Raw genomic sequence first — 18,017 nt, 5'->3', positions numbered from 1 at the left:
CTTTTGACAAAAAATTAAGTACTTAAGTGAGAAAAATAATATAGTTTGAGAGCTAGTTTTACATTTAAACCTAAAAAAATACTTAACTTGTTAGTCCAATAACCAAAAAAAAAACCTATTAAAATTGAGTTAACAAAAGGATTAACGATTTTAATTAACTGTAATTTTAAACCCGAAAAAATTAAAAATTTTGAAATAAAAATAAAACCCTAAATTTTAAATGGACAAAAATTACAAGGACTTATATAATATTTTAACCCATTAAAATTTTATTTACTGTGCGTGTAAACTGTAAAACCAAATTAAAGTTTATTTGTTTTATTATTTATATATTAATTTTATAGCTAAAACCCTAATCATTTAAATACCTCTTCACCTCTCTAAGTTTCTAGCAGTGTTCCTCAGCAAGCAAACATTTCTCTTATTTTTATTTTAATTTTTTTCACAAATTTCCTCTCTTTTTTCTAAACCCTAGAATCTCATCTCATTGAACTGAATTTGAGCATCTAGGGTTTAGGTTTTTTTTGGGTTTAAAATTTTAAGTTTACAAATTTTTTCATAAATTTCCTCTCTTTTTTCTAAACCCTAGAATCTCATCTCATTGAACTGAATTTGAGCATCTAGGGTTTAGGTTTTTTTTGGGTTTAAAGTTTTAATTTCACAATTTTTTTCATAAAAAAAATGGATGTTCCAAGTCTTGTTGTTGTTCTTCAAGCTGCTCTTAGTCCCAATCCTGCTGAACGCAAAGCTGCTGAAGAAAGTCTTACTAAGGTTCTTTTTTTTAGTTTAATTGTTATGTAATTGGCTTTGATTATCTGTTTTTAGATCAGAAGATTGATTTTCTTGGTTTTCTTTTTTGGATTTTTGGTTTCAGTTTCAGTATACGCCACAGCATCTGGTGAGATTGTTACAGATCGTCATTGATGAAAATTGCCCTATGGCTGTTCGTCAAGTTGCTTCTATTCAGTTCAAGAACTTCATTGCCAAGAATTGGGCTCCTCTTGATCCTAGTATAAAAATTTTAATCAATCAATTTTACTTTTTTAATATATTTTTCTCTCTATATTTATGTTTATGAATATGATAACGGATATATATTTGTTGTCTTTAATGAATGTAGATGAGCCACAGAAAATATTGCAAAGCGATAAAGTTATGGTTCGTGATCATATTCTTGTATTTATTGCTCAAGTTCCTCCTTTGTTAAGGTACCATTGTGTAGTGTCCCTCTTTTTTTGGTTTTTTTTCTTTCAGAATTGTTTACTAGTTCATTGGTTGTCTCGCAGATTGCATTCTTAAGTTGCTTTTTGATTCATGTTGTATTTTATTGCAGGGTGCAATTGGGTGAGTGTCTCAAGACCATTATCCATGCTGATTATCCGGAGCAGTGGCCACGGCTACTGGATTGGGTGAAGCATAACCTACAAGGTCAGCAGGTTTATGGGGCTTTGTTCGTGTTGCAGATTCTTGCTAGAAAATATGAGTAAGAACATATATATATATCACATTCTCTTTTTGTCAGCATGTTTTCTTTATTTCAGGTTCCAGTTATTATCTTGTATTGTTGCATTTGTATTGTAATTCTTTTAACGGAAAGTGCCTGCTGAAGGTGATGCAAACTATTTGTTTTAATGCAATTAACATCATTTGACGGCTTTAATGATTGATTATGGTATTTGCTTGGAGGAAAGTTTACGATGTTTTGATTCAAATAACCGGTCCTAGTTGTCTTAGTTTAGTGCATCCTTATGTTGTTATTCTTTGATTCTTTAATACTAATTTATAATTTTCTTTAATATTCTAGGTTCAAGTCAGAGGAGGAGAGAACTCCAGTTCAGCACATTGTTCAGGAGACATTTCCTCATCTTCTCAATATATTCAGCAGACTTGTCCAGATTGAAAAACCAGCAGTTGAAGTAGCAGATCTGATAAAGCTTATTTGTAAAATTTTCTGGTCATCAATCTATGTAAGTCCAAATTGCTACTTTATTGTTCATCATTTACTAGAATGCTAAATAATAGTCCATTTTAGTGCTTTCCTTTGTATTTATTTTTATCTCAAGGAACAGCATGTGCCAAATATTTTGAGCAGAACTATCTATAGTACAGTATTTTTATGTCTACGGTTACCAGTTTTCTTTAATTTGTTTTATGAGGTTTTTTGATTCATATGCCATCTTTGGGATATTTTTTCTACTTTTCAGTTGGAGATTCCAAAGCAGTTACTTGATCCTAATGCATTCAATGCTTGGATGATGCTCTTCTTAAATGTTCTGGAGAGGTCTGTCCCTTTGGAAGGCCAACCTCTAGATCCTGAGCTCCGGAAATCATGGGGCTGGTGGAAGGTGAAAAAATGGACTGTTCATATCTTAAATAGGCTATATACTAGGTAAGCTGAGAAATTGGAACATGGTTTGGAGTTATTTTTGGTAGTCCTCAAATTATCAATCTTGTTTGTGATTTTGGTGGCTATATTACAGGTTTGGAGATTTAAAGCTTAGGAATCCAGAAAACAGGGCTTTTGCCCAAATGTTTCAGAAGAACTATGCAGGAAAAATTTTGGAATGTCACTTAAACTTGTTGGGTGTTATTCGTGTTGGTGGCTATCTCCCTGACAGAGTTACCAACCTTATTCTTCAATATCTAAGCAACAGGTTTGCAGTGTGTTAATGCTTAAATTGGGTTAATAGTTGGTGCTTTGATTTGTTTAGTCAGTTTAAGATGTTCGTGAGAGCTGGCAATTATTTTGGGATAATTGGACCACCACTTTTTCAAGGCTAAAGTTGCCTGTATTTAACTGGAAGAATAGGTTTTTTTTTGAATATCTTCTTTCCATTGGTGCCTGTTACTTTCTCTCTGTTGCCAAGTGAGAAATATGCTGAGCTTAATGGAGGATTTATGACTACCTAGGATGTGATGTTCATATTGTGTTAACATAAAAGCCACGAATTTTTTCTGTTGCAGTGCTAATAAGAGTAATTTCTCTTTGTATTGTATAACTTCATTTTATTTTTGTAAACAAACGAAACCCCCATGCCAGTTCCTACTTTTCTGCCCTATATTATTATGATGGTAGGGTTCCTTGATTGCATCACACAAACAAGAAGAATGGATCATTTCCAAGGATGATTGTATCTCACAACCACAAAAGCTATAAGCTAAGATTGAAATGTATGCATATACCTTCAATAGAGGAGTACGCTAATTTATATATGGACCCTTAAACTTGCAGTGTAAGTTAACAAGCTTTACTTGACTTGAAACTCAAGAAAATGGAAAAACAAACTTCACTTGAAATCAAAATTAATAGGGTAAGGAAAACGACACTAAGACTAAGCCCTGATTAAATGTAAAGTACTAAATGATATATGAACAATTAAGCTCAACAAGTGTAACAAAATAATATCTCAAGTAACAAATAAAATACTAAATAAACCATGAACAATTATCTTCTAAGGTTTCTGCATATACCATGTTTTCATTCTGCAAATTGTATTTAGTTTACAAATGTTCCACATGGATTTTGACAGAAATAACATTTATTTATATGCAGCATCTCGAAAAATAGCATGTATACTTTATTGCAGCCACAGCTTGATGTTCTTCTTTTTGAGATAGTCTTCCCTCTCATGTGCTTCAATGACAATGATCAAAAGCTTTGGGAGGAAGATCCACATGAGTATGTAAGGAAGGGCTATGGTAAGCTCCAAAAACCTGGTATGTCTGTTGCAAAACCTTGAATGAGCCACATTGGTCATACATTTTATTCTTGCACTCCAGATATAATTGAAGATTTATATAGTCCAAGGACTGCTTCCATGGACTTTGTGAGTGAGTTAGTCAGAAAACGTGGAAAAGAGAATCTTCAAAAGTTTATTCAATTCATTGTGGAAATTTTCAAGAGGTATTCTTTTACTTTTGAAGCTTAATAGAGACAGGAATATTGGGATTCTTTAATTTTGACTTGTTGGTATATTCATGCCATCTTTTTCTTATTCCAGATATGATGAAGCACCGTTAGAATATAAGCCCTACCGACAGAAGGATGGTGCCCTCCTGGCTGTTGGAGCACTTTGTGATAAACTGAAACAGACCGAGCCCTATAAATCTGAATTGGAACATATGTTGATGCAGCATGTTTTCCCAGAGTTCCGCAGTCCTGTTGGTCATCTTAGAGCCAAGGTTTGTTTCAATTTTTTCTCATAGGGACATCTTGATCTTCTTCTTTCGATGCTCTTTTCTGAGGTTTCATAGAGATATATATATAGATACATTTGCATCTGAGAGAGTTCTCTTAGTTTTATACCTTTTTATATGGATTTTAGGCTGCATGGGTAGCAGGACAATATGCCCATGTAAACTTCTCTGACAAGAATAATTTCCTCCAAGCACTGCATAGCGTTGTTTCTGGGTTGCGTGATCCGGAACTTCCTGTTCGTGTCGATTCAGTTTTTGCATTGAGATCATTTGTTGAAGCTTGCAAAGGTAGATATTTGATACTTTTGCTTTGAGTATTATTTTATAATTTGTATGAGTTGATTTTGGATTAAGCAAGCTAGCAGTTAAGTCTGCATTTGTAGTAATCTGGTTTCTAATTACTACCTATGTTATGCCCATATACACCTCTTTTTTTGTCATTAATTGTAGTGTTGACTGCCTTACTGATATGAAGTTGTTTAAATGCAGATTTAAATGATATCCGTCCTATTCTTCCTCAACTACTTGATGGTAAGTGACATTTAGTGCTTGTAGTATCCTATTAGCAGCTTCTGATGATCTGATGTTTCAACTTTAACTTCTCACTTGGGACACTGCTATTTACTTTTCTTCTTTTCTAAACTCTCGAATATTTATATGATTATGTTGAGAATTCCGTCAATTCACACGGTACCGAGTTACTTTTTCTCATTCAAGTGATGTAGTCAATAATTTGCAATTTCATTTCCTACAGAGATTTTTAAACTTATGAATGAGGTTGAGAACGAGGACCTTGTTTTTACTCTGGAGACCATAGTTGACAAGTTTGGGGAGGAGATGGCGCCATATGCTCTTGGATTGTGTCAGAATCTGGTAATGCATGTTTTCATCATTTTTTAAATTACCAAGTTTCTAATTTTCTGGACCCGAAACTATCGTCATGTCTCTGCTTTCAGGCAGCTGCATTTTGGAGGTGTATGAACACCACAGAAGCTGATGATGAAGCTGATGATCCTGGTGCCCTTGCTGCAGTCGGCTGTTTGCGTGCCATAAGCACAATACTTGAATCAGTTAGCAGGCTTCCTCACTTGTTTGTTCAGGTTGAGCCAACTTTGCTTCCAATCATGCAAAGAATGCTGACAACTGATGGACAAGGTCTGTACAGTCTCTCTCTCTCAACTGTCCCAATGATTATTTTTATTTGTTTTATTTTCTCAATAGTGAAATGTACTGTTGCCACCAGAAATGAGACTGGATTGAATATGCATTATATTAGTTTATTAAAGAATCTAATGTTTAGGTGTGAAATTTCAAGCTGCTATAGTAAAGGTACTGTTTTTCCCTAGAAATTTCAAGTGTTTATTAGATTATTTTGGGCGTGGGCAAGTTGAAGAGGAAGGAAAATTTTTGCTCTATCCTTATTGGCATGTAAGACCTAACTTTATCTTTAGATATCACCTACTCTTTAGTTATGTTTAAAATTTATTTAAATTTTATAATCTTGGATCAAAGAGCAACTTATGACACCAGTGCAAGTTGGCTTTAGAATTTTGTCAGACTATCAGTAATAGTGGCAAATGTAGTTAGACTTAGATCTAGAATGTGTTCATGTAGAATAGGATATACCCATAAACACATTAAACATCAGCTAAAATGGTTAAAAAAACCCCAACTATAAAAAGTCAACTTTTTTGATGAGTTAATAGCTGGCGTGCTCTTTGATAAGTTATAGCTGCATGGTTTAAGTAAACCTAGCTTTGTTGTAAAGATACCTTAAAAGGTTTATGTCATTAATATTTTTGGTTAAAGCCACTTGAATTTTAAATTTTGTGCTGAGAGAACTTAAAAGTGAGTTGATAAAATACATTATCAAATAGTTTATGGGATGGCTACTGCATTTCATACATGCCAAATTTGACTTTTATAAGATGGTATTTGGTCTATATCATTTTATAGGGTCATTTTATTGAACCTTTTCTTTTTGTACACTTTTGCAGAGGTTTTTGAAGAAGTCTTGGAGATTGTTTCATATATGACATTCTTTTCTCCGGCTATATCCTTGGAAATGTGGAGCCTTTGGCCTTTGATGATTGAAGCATTAGCTGATTGGGCAATTGACTTCTTTCCAAGTATGATTTGATTTGATTTGATATTTCTTTTGCCTCATATCTGAAAGTTTTATGATTGTTAAGTAGACTTTTTATCTTAGCAGTTTAAGCATTTTCTGCTTATTTAGTTGTTCGCTGAAATTTGGCATGATCAACATGACACTATTTTTCTTTTTAGGATATTTGAAAATTTTCCATTTATCCAAAAAGAAGTAGATGTCTGCTACAATGCACAACTTGGGTAAAGCCTTACACAACTATGCTAGTACCACACTGTAAACAATTAATATGATACTATTTACTCTTTGAAAGTCTGCGTCAAATATAACTGATCAGAAACTTGTTTTTCATGCATGTTTGCCTAAGATCCACATTGCCAAATAAATTGTGAATTTGTGTCAAATTTGTTGATAGAACTAACTGTGTTTATTAACTTGTATGTTAAAGCATATGTCTTACAAATCCTAGAGAGTTTTAGTTCATAAATCAACCACTGAACTTTGGGATCAGGTTGCCACTGCAATATAGACATCCAGATTTTTTTATGATAGAATTTCGATAGTTCATTTATGTTGGTTCTAGTAGGTCCATATGATTACACAAGGTGAGAAGTTTATACCCATTTTTTGTTATTTAATTTCAATTTATCATTATTTGTTCTTATTTCATCTATTTTTTTGTGTGTTTCTAAGTAATAGCTGTTTTCATGCAGATATTTTGGTTCCTTTGGACAACTACATATCCAGGGGAACTGCACATTTTCTTACTTGCAAGGAACCTGACTACCAGCAGAGTCTTTGGAATATGATTTCTTCTGTGAGTCGCATTTTAGTTATAAAAATTGCCTTTTGATGGGAAACTTTCTAGGAAGATGAAAATAAACCATACATTCTTCAGTCTTTTTATCTTGCAAATTTTTATAATACCTTTATTTCAGTCCCTTTGGTTTATAAAGCTCTGTTATTTGCTTTGTCTTTGGTAGATTATGGCAGATAAAAATTTAGAGGACTATGATATTGAACCAGCCCCAAAGCTGATTGAAGTAGTGTTTCAAAACTGTAGAGGACAGGTGGATCACTGGGTTGAGCCATATTTGAGAATTACACTTGATCGATTGAATCGAACGGAGAAACCACGGTTGAAATGTCTTCTTGTACAAGTGGTATGGCGTCAAGGCATAGCTTTATTCTTTTGCATGATGATGTCATATTTTTATATGCTCATCTCATGTCTTGTAAATGTTACACATTTGATATTTTGCCTGTTGCTTTTCTTCTATCAGAAATACTCTTTTATTCCTGGAAACATTTTTGGCCTGTGATTTTATAACACGACACTGTTCCTCCTTACCCAGATTGCCAATGCAGTCTATTACAATGCAGCCTTGACACTCAGCATATTAAACAAGTTTTCTGTTACAACAGAAGTGTTCAACCTTTGGTTCCAGTTGTTGCAACAAGTTAGAAAGAGTGGTTTGCGGGCTAATTTTAAGCGGTAGTTAGTTTTGTATTTGCTTTGATCATTTTCCATGTCACTATGTTTAAGCCTTGAGAATAATATTGTTACTTTTACCATGAACTTTCACACTTCGGGTATTGTCTTGCTATGACTCAAGTTATCTTGCTTCTACAGGGAACATGATAAGAAAGTGTGCTGCTTGGGCCTTACATCACTTCTTGCACTTCCTGGTGACCAGATTGGCGGGGAGGCTCTTGGGCGTGTATTCAGGGCTGCCCTTGATCTCCTCGTTGCTTACAAGGATCAAGTTGCAGGTCTCTCTCTCTCTCTCTCTCTCTATGTATATATATGTATATGGGGTGTGTGTCAATGCGCTTATACTAGCATGTTGTGTCTGAATTTGCATCTTTTTGAGATTGTATCCTAAATCCTTCTGTGTTATTTATTTATTTACTTCGTTTGAGTGAGCAGAAGCTGCAAAGGAGGAAGAGGCTGAAGATGATGATGATATGGATGGTTTCCAGACTGATGATGACGAGGATGATGGTTCTGACAAGGAAATGGGAGTCGATGCGGAGGACGAAGATGAAGCTGATAGCATGATGCTTCAAAAATTAGCTGCCCAGGTATGCATTATTTTGGTCTTTGAAGGTTATTTGATACTTGGCTTTCATAAATATCACAAATTGGTAAATAAGATGGGAATGTCTAGCTACTGTATGGACAAAGATGGAAGATTATCGAATGCTGGTACCGATGACTAGCATGGCAAGGAGGGCTGGAATGATGAACTTTGGAAATTAATAATAATGCTTCGATGGGACCTTTTTAACGAGCCTATTATATATTTCCTTTTTGTAATTTGTCCTTGGACTTTCCAATCCTTTATTTCATTCCATCTTTGTTTTCTATAGGCTAAAGCTTTCCGCACAAATGATGATGATGACGAGGATGACTCTGATGATGACTTTAGTGACGATGAAGAACTACAGTCACCAATCGATGAAGTTGACCCGTTTATTTTCTTTGTCGATATTGTCAAGGGTAAATGTCGATTCTCCCTTTAATATTGTTTCTACCTTCTGGTTTTGTTCGATGTTTCCATGTCATTAGCTGAAACGAGGACTTTTTTCTTCCCTTCCTGATTTTGAATCTAGCTATGCAAGCTGCGGATCCTATGAGGTTGCAGAACCTTACACAGACTCTGGATTTCCATTATCAAGCTCTTGCAAATGGTGTAGCTCAACATGCTGAACAGAGGAGAGCGGAGATCGAAAAGGAACAAATGGAGAAGGCATCAGCTGCCGCCGCTCCACCATCATGAGTTCAGTTTCGAACTCGATGTTCATCCATAATTTTCATTCATTCAGAGATGGTTATTTTATGAAACCAAGATTTGTTTCCACTTGCAGTCCATTCAAGTCATTCATTGGTTCATACGGTCTTGAAGGTGATCAAAACCCCAAAAAGGTCAAGGTTCAAATCCATCGAGATTTTTTGTGTATAAAGTACTCTTCATCCGCAAAGCACGGGGTTAGGGAACTCCGAGTTTGCCAGTTTTGGCTAGTCTGGTGAGTCCGGCCCAACTCATCCATCAGTTTCTGTTTTGCATCTTTTCACACTATCCTTCAAAGTTATCCCCAATTAGTTGTTTCCGGAGTCGGATCTTCTCCGGGGCATGACTGGTCGGGGACCATGCATATAGTCTCTCTATAATATGCCATGTTTAATCAAATGGCAAAGTTTTTGTGTTTTGCATTGATGATTTTGGTGAAGAAAATTTTGCCTTTTACCTCATTTCGCTGTCATGTGTATCTACAGGATTTTTTTTGTTTGGGATTAAGATTTTTGTTTTGTTTTTTGCCCTTTAGAGGGCTACTTTGGTTGCCAATTTGTAAGAATATGATTCTTTGATGTTATGGGATTAATGAAAAAGAATATATTCGGATTTTGATTGTTTGCATGTTGTATTTGTGTTATTTTTAGTTACTAACGACGCAATCAATAGTATTAGTATTTTGGGAAATTTAGTTCCTTGCATGGGCACCAGAGAATAATTATTGTCATTTTGCTACCCACTATTTTGGCATGTTAATGTTCATTTTCTCTTTCAAGTGATTATATACTTTATAATTATAATTTTGTAGATATATTTCTTTAGTTTTTAATAATTTATTCAATTAAACTGTACATATCAATTCAACTGGGAACTTATTTTTTGATCTATTAGTTTGGTTTTAAAATCATTGTCATTCAGATTAAATTTGAGATTGGTTTAATAATGAATAATTATTTGATACAAAGCTTTTAGATTTCATAATAATTATGTATATATGAAATTTGACAAGTTTCTCATTTGCTTATATATCTAATTTTTATATTTTCACATTTTTACTCTTTTTGTAGAATTTAAAAAAAGTATTGAATAATTTTTTTAAATATTTTAATATAAAAACATAAATAACTAAATGTATTTATATTTAAATGTTTTCTATTTATGAGAATGAGTTTCGGGGGCTATTGTTAATAGCTATACGATGGTGATTATTGACGGGAATGAGTTCCCATCCTGAAGAAGACAGATAAGGAAATTGTATGAAATTATATACAAGGTTGTGATATAAGAAAGATAAATGAATTAATCTTTCAATTTTATTTGGAACTGTAATAATTTTAGTTTATCAAACGCTATACCTAATTTGAACGTGCAGCAAAAGAGAGAAATAATTTCAGAAAAAAGTTGTATTTTCAAGTGAACTTATATAAAGAAACAAAGAGAAGCATTCGACAACAACTTTATTATTGTAAGTACCAATCATACTCCCAAATTACAAGAAAATTTAAAATCAACAATCAAACACCAATGCAAACCACACAAGTTTCAACTTCAGATTATTACATGATATTTATTTAAAATTTTAAAAGTCGGATAAACTAAATTACAATGACAACAACTAACATCACAAGTAACAAGGTAAAGATCAAACCTTGTGTTCCACTCTTGAGTTTTCCTACAAATGAAGTGGTAGGTTTCAAGTATGATTACATCTGAATTGCTACATGGGCCATTCCGACCAAGACTGTAGAGAATCGGGTGCTACACAATCCCAGTGGACAATATATTTGCACTCCGACTTTGAGCATTCAAGAGCCACATCTTTACAAGGCTTACCACATTCATCACAATCAGGGTAGTAATACTTCTTCTTCACAATGGTGAGTGGGTGTGGATGATCTGTTTCATCATTGAAGCTCTCGAGTTTGAGGAATGGATATTTTCCAAGAACACAATTAACATGAATAGAAGTATCACATGTTGCACAATGATAAAATCAACAATTTGGATCTCGACTTTTTTCACAGATATCACAATGATGACTTTTTGAATAATTGTTATCATCATGATTAGTGAGCGAAAAAAGACGCTCATCGCATTTGTAACCAGCTGTATTTGAAAGTGAAAAACAATCAACATGTAGCCCAAAATTGCAATCCTTACAACGAAGTACTGCCTCTGGTTGACCACAAGCATTGCATTTCCCCTTGTGGCCTCTGTAGAAAAAGAGGGGGTGTTCATGTTTCAAACATGTTTGAGCACCAGGAGTAAGAGCAATCACACATCGGAGACATATTTTTTCCTCACATCCACAACATTCATAAGCAAAGGCATTAGATATGTTATAACAGTGTTGACACTTAAAAGCTTTGTCAGAAATAAGGGCGAGAGGCTCTTGGCAATTATGATGCCAAACATTCATCATCTTAGGTAAGTCGGCACACGCTTTGTGAAGAAAAAAACCACATTCTGAACAGTAGTAAAATGGATCCGAGATTGGCAACATACATCCCTTGCAATTATTTTCATCTCCCCCAACAAAGGGACTTAACATTAGATTATGCATATGCTTGAAATGCTTTATTTTTGTAGCTTCTCCAGCATCGTTCCTCTCAATATCACTGATGGAACTTTCATTGGGTATCTCATCTTCATTTTCTAGTGAAACTATTGAATATGAGTGTTTATCCTCTGTCAAACAATGTACATGGAATGTAACATTGCAATGTGAACAACAATAACTACCATACTCTGGATTGGCTTCATCATGACAAATGGTGCAGTCTGAACTTCTAAATTCATCCGGAAGGAAATATTTGTGAAAAAGGAGATGATCATGCTACCTGCTTTTGATGATACGTGGCAATGTAGTGCACCTATTATGGACCATAATGCTGCATGGAGAACATATATAGGCAACGTAAATTCCTTCCAGACCACACGCATCACAAATGTACGACACTCGTCTTGAAAATAGAGTGAATGTGTGTTGATGGCGTTTGTCTTCAACAGCAAGATCAAGTGGTGGTGGTAAACATTCTATGTGAAATACAAGCTTACAATATGTACAACCATAAGCAAATCCTCTTCGGCTAGTTGCTTTGCATATCTTGCAAGAAAGTCTCGCATTGTTAAATTGTAAAACAAGAGGATGTTGAGGATGGTACATAAAATTCAATTTGAGAGGAAGCTTAGCACATTTCTCATGTAAATTAAATCCACAATCAAGAGAAAAATGTGTATAATTTACTAATGGTTCCCAACACCCAAAGCACATATAGCAACATAATCACCATTTTCAGTGGAAATCAATGGATCTTGAAGGGCAACATGCTCAAGCTCTTTCAAATTATTCTCAGCCATATTAAGTGTAAATAAAGCACATTTAATATGCAAGTCAAAATCGCAAGAGCAGTGATAAACGAATTTCTTACATATTTCATAGCAGAAATTGCAAATAACGGGATATGGTGGCGCTTGCATAAGAAGAAGAGTATGGTCGAGGTGAAAAGGGTGATTAAGCTCCAAAGGTGCCTCAGCACATACCTTGTGAAGGTAAAACCCACAATCCTGGGCACAGCTAAAACATGGAGTTGACACCTTCTCTCCACAACTTGAGCAGTTAGCTACAATCCGCTGATCTTCATTCAAAAGAAGAAGCAAGGGATGTCGGTGACCATAGTTCTGTGACTCCATTTCTCCTTCTTCTTTGGCTTTTTCCGTCGACGTAGGAAGAACAAAAAAACAGAAAGTGAACGTTGGAAGTAAAGTAGAGATTTGAAAGAGAGAGACTCCAAAACTATCTTAGTATATTGCTTTTAATCTGTCTTTGCTTTCATACTTTACTTCATTAGTTGGTTTCCTTATATTTCTTAACTCTTGTTTTTTAAAAAATATTTTCTTAATAATAAAGTTAAAGATTAGTAAACAAGAAGACAAACCTTTATTCTAAAATTATAAGGGTATTTTAAATAATATTACAAAGTATAGTTCTGTTTATATATAAAAAAATATTACAAAGTATTTTAAATAATAGAACTATTTTGGAACGACTTCAAATTGCATGGGAAGCTTGTTATAGACATTTGGAACTAGAATGTAACAAAGTAATAATAGTTAAACCAATTTTGGTGGGAGAGGTTGCTGTTAGTAAGATGACAGAGTTGCAATTGATTATTCATCTCTTAAAACATAATTACAGTGTACAAATTTGACATATTCCTAGACACCACAATAAAGTTACTGACCACATAGTTAAACTAGCGAGTCATAATCTTAATAGTTTGTAGAGGTTTTAAAAACCCTCAGACTCAACTCTAATGTTGCTGCATGAAGATTTGAATACATCATCTCTTACTGTTAATCAGGAATTTCATTGGTTTGTAATTGTCATTGGTTGACTGTCCTTTATACAAAAAAAAAAAAACATTATTTAGATACATGCATTGTGATTATTTGACTTCCCATTTTCATATATATATATATATATTTATAATTCAATCTTAATTTATAATAGCTAAGAATGGGACGTATTGTAGGTTAATTATTAAATTTGAGAAGAATGGAAAAACTAAAGGAAGAATATAAAAATTTCACTTTATCCCTTGCTTTGTGGATTAGTAATGAATGTTGATATCCAGTCTTTTTGTTATTGTTGTGTGCCAAGAAACTACATCTCACAAATTTAAATCTCTCTTGCTTAATATTGATTTTTAATTTTATGTGTTTCACAAAAAAAAAAGAGAGAGTATAAAACATATTTTGAAGTTTATAAATCGAGGTTTAAATATTTTATTTGTATTTTTTTTTTGACAAATTTAACGATCAAATTCTCTTTATAGTTTTCTTTCTACAATTATAACCACTGCCATTGCTCTTACCTTTCTCAGTTTCATATGTCTATCTTGTTTTTCAAAGTCTGTTTTGATTTTTTTTTATTGTCATCTCTTTGTGATATCTCAGTTTGTTAAATTGTAACGTATTCTCATCTTACTAAAATAGTTCTTTACATTAATTTTTTATTTCTAGTATGAATTCTAACATTAAAATAAATTATAATTTTTAATATATAAAAAGTTTAATTTTTTATTTCTAGTATGAATTCTAACATTAAAATAAATTATAATTGAAATCTTAATTAATTTCCGAGTTTTTAACTTTTTAAATTGACATATGTATATTTATATAATTTTAAATTACACCAAAGTTTCAAATCTTTAAATCAAAGAATATCGTGACTTTAAATGCCTTTAAAATTTATTGCAATTGTGTCAATTAAAATTGTTTTCAGAATTAAATTGGTTGGATCAAAATCAATTAAGGCACTGGTTTCAAATAAGGAGTTGAATAATTTAAATTGGGCTACTGGAGCAGTTGAACCTCTTGCATCGATTTTTATTTTATTTTCAAAGAAATATATTTTTTTATTTTTTTAATAATTTATTTAATTAAACCGGACAAATTGATCAAACTGAGAATTGATTTTCTGATTGATTTGAACTATTAATTTGGTTTTAAAATCTTTGTTATTCATATTAAATTCGAAATTGGTTTAATTATGAACAATTATTTAATACAAAGTTTTTAGACTTCGTAATTATGTTTGAAATTTGACAAGTTTCTCATTGATTATATATTTAATTTTTATATTTTCACACCTTTAATCTATTTGTAGAATTTTAAAAAATTTACGGGATAATTTTCTTTTAAATATTTTAATATCAAACCATAAATAACTAAATGTATTTATATTTACATGTTTTCTATTCATGAGAATGAGTTTTGACGGCTATTCTCAACAGCCATTCGGTGGTAGTTATCGATCAGAATGAGTTCTGTTCCCATCCTAGAGAAGACGAGTAAGGAAATTACATACAAGGTTGTGATATAAGAGAGATAAATAAACTAATCCTCCAATTTTATTTGAAACGATACTAACTTCAGTTTATCAAATGCTAAACCCAATTTCAATGTGCAGTAAAAGAGAGAAATAATTTCGGAAAAAGTTGTAGTTTCATGTAAACTTTTATACAAAAACAAAGAGAAGCATCCAACAACACCTTTATTATTGTAAGTACAATCACACTCCCAAATTACAATAAATTTTAAAATTAACAATCAAACACCAATGCAAACATCACAATAGTTTCAAATTATTACAATGACATTTATTTAAAACTTAAAAAGTCAGAAAAATCAAATTACAATGACAACAACTACTAACATCACAAGTGACAAGGCAAAGATCAAACCCTGTTTTCCACTCTCAAGTTTTCTGGCAAATGAAATGGCTGGTTTCAAAGATGATTAGATCTAAATTGCTACATGCCCCACCACAAGGAACACTGTAGAGAATAGGGTGCTACACAATTCCAATGGACAATATATTTGCACTCCAACTTTGAGCATTCAAGAGCCACACCTTCACAAGGCTTACTGCATTTATCATAATCAGGGTAGTAATACTTCTTCTTCACAATGGTGAGTGGGTGTGGATGACCTGTTTCTTCATAGATGCTCCCGAGTTTGAGGAATGGATATTTTCCAAGAACACAATCAACATGAGCAGAAGTATCGCATATTGCACAATGATAAAACCAACGATTTAGATCTTGACTTTTTTCACAGATATCACAATGATGACTTTTTGAATAACTGTTATCATCATGATCAGTGAGTGAAAGAAGATGTTCGTCACAAATGTGACGAGCTGTAATTGGAAGTGAAAAACATCCACGATGTAGCACAAAATTGCAATCCTTACAACGAAATGCCTCATCTCCACTTGTATAACCACAAGCATTGCATTTCCCATTGCGCTTTATGTAGTAAAAGAGGGGTGTTCAGGTTTCAAACATGTTCGAGAACCAGGAGTAAGAGCAATCACACATCGGAGACATATTTTTCGCTTACATCCACAACATTCATAAGCAAAGGCATTAGATATGTCCCAACATTCTGCACACTTAAAAACCTTGTCTGAAATAAGGGTGAGAGGCTTTTGGCAATAATGATGCCAAACATTCTTCATCCTAGGTAACTCGGCACATGCTTTATGAAGAAAAAAATCACATTCTGAACAGTAGTAAAATGGATCCGAGATTGGCAACATACACCCATCGCAACTATTTTCATATCCTCCAACAAAGGGACCTAACATTAGATTATGCTTATGCTTGAAATGCTTTATTTTTGTAGCTTCTCCAGCATCGTTCCTCTCAATAACACTGATGGAACTTTCATTGGGCATCTCATCTTCATTTTCTAGTGAAACTATTGAATATGAATATTTATCCTTCAATGCACACTTCACATGGAATATAACATTGCACTTTGAACAATCGTAACTACCATGCTCTGTATTGACTTCATCATGGCATATCATGCAATCCAAAACCCTAAAATCTTCTATGTCATGGAAATATGTATGAAGAAGGCGATGGTCATGCCACTTACTTTTGATAATGCGAGGCAATGAACTGCAATTTTAATGGATTATAATGTTGCATGTACCACATGTATAGGCAACATGATTTCCTTCAGTGCCACACGCATCACAAGTGAATGGAACTTGTCTCAAAAATAAAGTGAATGGATGTTTATGATTTGTACTCTCAATAACTTGTAATAGTGATTGTGATCCACAATCAATGTGAACAACAAAGTTACAAGGACAACAACCATAAACAAATCCACTTCCCCTTCTTGTCCTTGTTACTTGGCATATCTTGCAAGAGAGCCGTTGGCTATTAAATTGTAGAACAAGAGGATGCTTGCGATGGCACGCATGATTCAGTTTGAAAGGAAGCTCAGCGCATTTTTCATGTAAATTAAATCCACAGTCAGGAGAAAAGTGTGTATAATTTGCTAATGAATCCCAACACCCAAAGCACTTACCAAGATAATCACCATATTCAGTGGAAATCGAAGGAAGTAGAAGGGCAACATGCTCAAGCTCTTTCAAATTATTCTCAGCAATATTAAATGTAAACAAAGCACATTTAATATGAAAGTCCAATCCGCAAGAGCAATGATAAACAAACTTATCATCCTCTTTATCACAAAAATCACAAATGTACTCTCCAGATGAATAAGGTGCATTTTGCATAAGAAGAAGAGGATGGTCGAGATGAAAAGGGTGATTAAGTTCCAAAGGAGCCTCAGCACATACCTTGTGAAGGTAAAAACCACAATCCTGGGCACAGCTAAAACATGGAGTTGACACCTTCTCTCCACACCTTGAGCAGTTAGCTACTATCCGCTGATCTTCATTCAAAAGAAGAAGCAAGGGATGTCGGTGACCATAGTTCTGTGACTCCATCTCTCCTTCCTCTTTGGCTTTTTCCGTCGACGTAGGAAGAACAAAAAAACAGAAACTGAATGTTGGAAGTAAAGTAGAAATTTGAAAGAGAGAGAGACTCCAAAACTATCTTAGTATATTGCTTTTAATCTGTCTTTGCTTTCATACTTTACTTGAGTTGGTTTCTTTTATTTCTTTATAATTCTGAACTTTTGTTTTCTAAAAAAATATTTTCTTAATAATAAAGTTAAAGTTAAGTATATGACAAACCTTTATTCTGAAATTACGAGGGTATTTTAAATAATATTACAAGTATTTTTCTGTTTATATATAAAATATACATTATTTATTACATCGCTTTTGTCACATATATTGATGCATGCATTGCGGTTATTTGGCTTCCCCTTCTTCATATATATATATATATATATTTGTTCATGACTGTAAATAGCATAGGTTTAGAGTGAAAGAGGAATTATAATAAAAGAAAACAACTAAAAAATGTAACACAAAATCACATAATTTTATACCTTACACTCAATCTTTATAAAAGATATCTCAGTAATTTTAAAGCATGATTGGAACATTTTAAAATAAAATATCACACCCACAACCAAAG

General features: G+C 33.3%; 3 protein-coding genes across 4 annotated transcripts; 1 reads left to right on the top strand and 2 right to left on the bottom strand.

Annotated features, from left to right (window-relative positions):
• The first annotated feature begins 380 nt into the window (after positions 1–380).
• LOC107938714 (importin beta-like SAD2) lies at positions 381–9,714 on the top strand. 2 transcript variants are annotated; one of them, XM_041088123.1, is made up of 23 exons: positions 381–561; positions 675–771; positions 875–1,010; positions 1,121–1,208; positions 1,334–1,483; positions 1,805–1,967; positions 2,205–2,389; positions 2,481–2,654; positions 3,554–3,699; positions 3,781–3,904; positions 4,002–4,182; positions 4,326–4,485; positions 4,687–4,728; positions 4,952–5,070; positions 5,154–5,352; positions 6,195–6,326; positions 7,018–7,121; positions 7,288–7,467; positions 7,660–7,799; positions 7,938–8,077; positions 8,235–8,389; positions 8,678–8,807; positions 8,921–9,714. In XM_041088123.1, exons 2-23 carry the CDS (start codon positions 682–684, stop codon positions 9,085–9,087), a joined length of 3,105 nt encoding a protein of 1,034 aa, XP_040944057.1. In that variant the 5' UTR covers positions 381–561; positions 675–681; the 3' UTR covers positions 9,088–9,714. The 2 variants fall into 2 exon arrangements, with proteins under 2 accessions (XP_040944057.1, XP_040944052.1); XM_041088118.1 differs by lacking the exon at positions 381–561 and having other exon boundaries at positions 572–771; positions 8,921–9,087; positions 9,176–9,714.
• Positions 9,715–11,095: 1,381 nt separating this feature from the next.
• LOC107927396 (paxillin-B-like) lies at positions 11,096–12,795 on the bottom strand. Its single transcript, XM_041091616.1, has 3 exons — positions 12,375–12,795; positions 11,850–11,993; positions 11,096–11,790 (listed from the first exon to the last, which is right to left on the bottom strand). Exons 1-3 carry the CDS (start codon positions 12,793–12,795, stop codon positions 11,096–11,098), a joined length of 1,260 nt encoding a protein of 419 aa, XP_040947550.1.
• Positions 12,796–15,419: 2,624 nt separating this feature from the next.
• Positions 15,420–17,419, bottom strand: LOC107927398 (uncharacterized). The gene is made up of 3 exons (XM_041091613.1): positions 16,996–17,419; positions 15,955–16,371; positions 15,420–15,808 (listed from the first exon to the last, which is right to left on the bottom strand). Exons 1-3 carry the CDS (start codon positions 17,417–17,419, stop codon positions 15,420–15,422), a joined length of 1,230 nt encoding a protein of 409 aa, XP_040947547.1.
• Positions 17,420–18,017: the final 598 nt, after the last annotated feature.

This window comes from Gossypium hirsutum, chromosome A02 (genome assembly GCF_007990345.1).
Source record: "Gossypium hirsutum isolate 1008001.06 chromosome A02, Gossypium_hirsutum_v2.1, whole genome shotgun sequence".
NCBI classification, from domain to species: Eukaryota; Viridiplantae; Streptophyta; class Magnoliopsida; order Malvales; family Malvaceae; genus Gossypium; species Gossypium hirsutum.
This window is presented reverse-complemented; position numbering and strand designations above follow the sequence as displayed.

Coding starts and splice junctions, on each gene's coding strand:
- LOC107938714 (XM_041088123.1), top strand. CDS start 682: ATGGATGTTCCAAGTCTTGTTGTTGTTCTTCAAGCTGCTCTTAGTCCC. Junction 4,729..4,951: donor TCTTCCTCAACTACTTGATG/GTAAGTGACATT, acceptor CATTTCCTACAG/AGATTTTTAAACTTATGAAT. Junction 6,327..7,017: donor GGCAATTGACTTCTTTCCAA/GTATGATTTGAT, acceptor GTTTTCATGCAG/ATATTTTGGTTCCTTTGGAC.
- LOC107927398 (XM_041091613.1), bottom strand. CDS start 17,419: ATGGAGTCACAGAACTATGGTCACCGACATCCCTTGCTTCTTCTTTTG. Junction 16,372..16,995: donor TGAATATGGTGATTATCTTG/GTAAGTGCTTTG, acceptor CATATTCAATAG/TTTCACTAGAAAATGAAGAT. Junction 15,809..15,954: donor TACTCCTGGTTCTCGAACAT/GTTTGAAACCTG, acceptor TTCCAATTACAG/CTCGTCACATTTGTGACGAA.
- LOC107927396 (XM_041091616.1), bottom strand. CDS start 12,795: ATGGAGTCACAGAACTATGGTCACCGACATCCCTTGCTTCTTCTTTTG. Junction 11,994..12,374: donor TGGTGATTATGTTGCTATAT/GTGCTTTGGGTG, acceptor TTCTCCATGCAG/CATTATGGTCCATAATAGGT. Junction 11,791..11,849: donor CATGATGAAGCCAATCCAGA/GTATGGTAGTTA, acceptor ATTGTTTGACAG/AGGATAAACACTCATATTCA.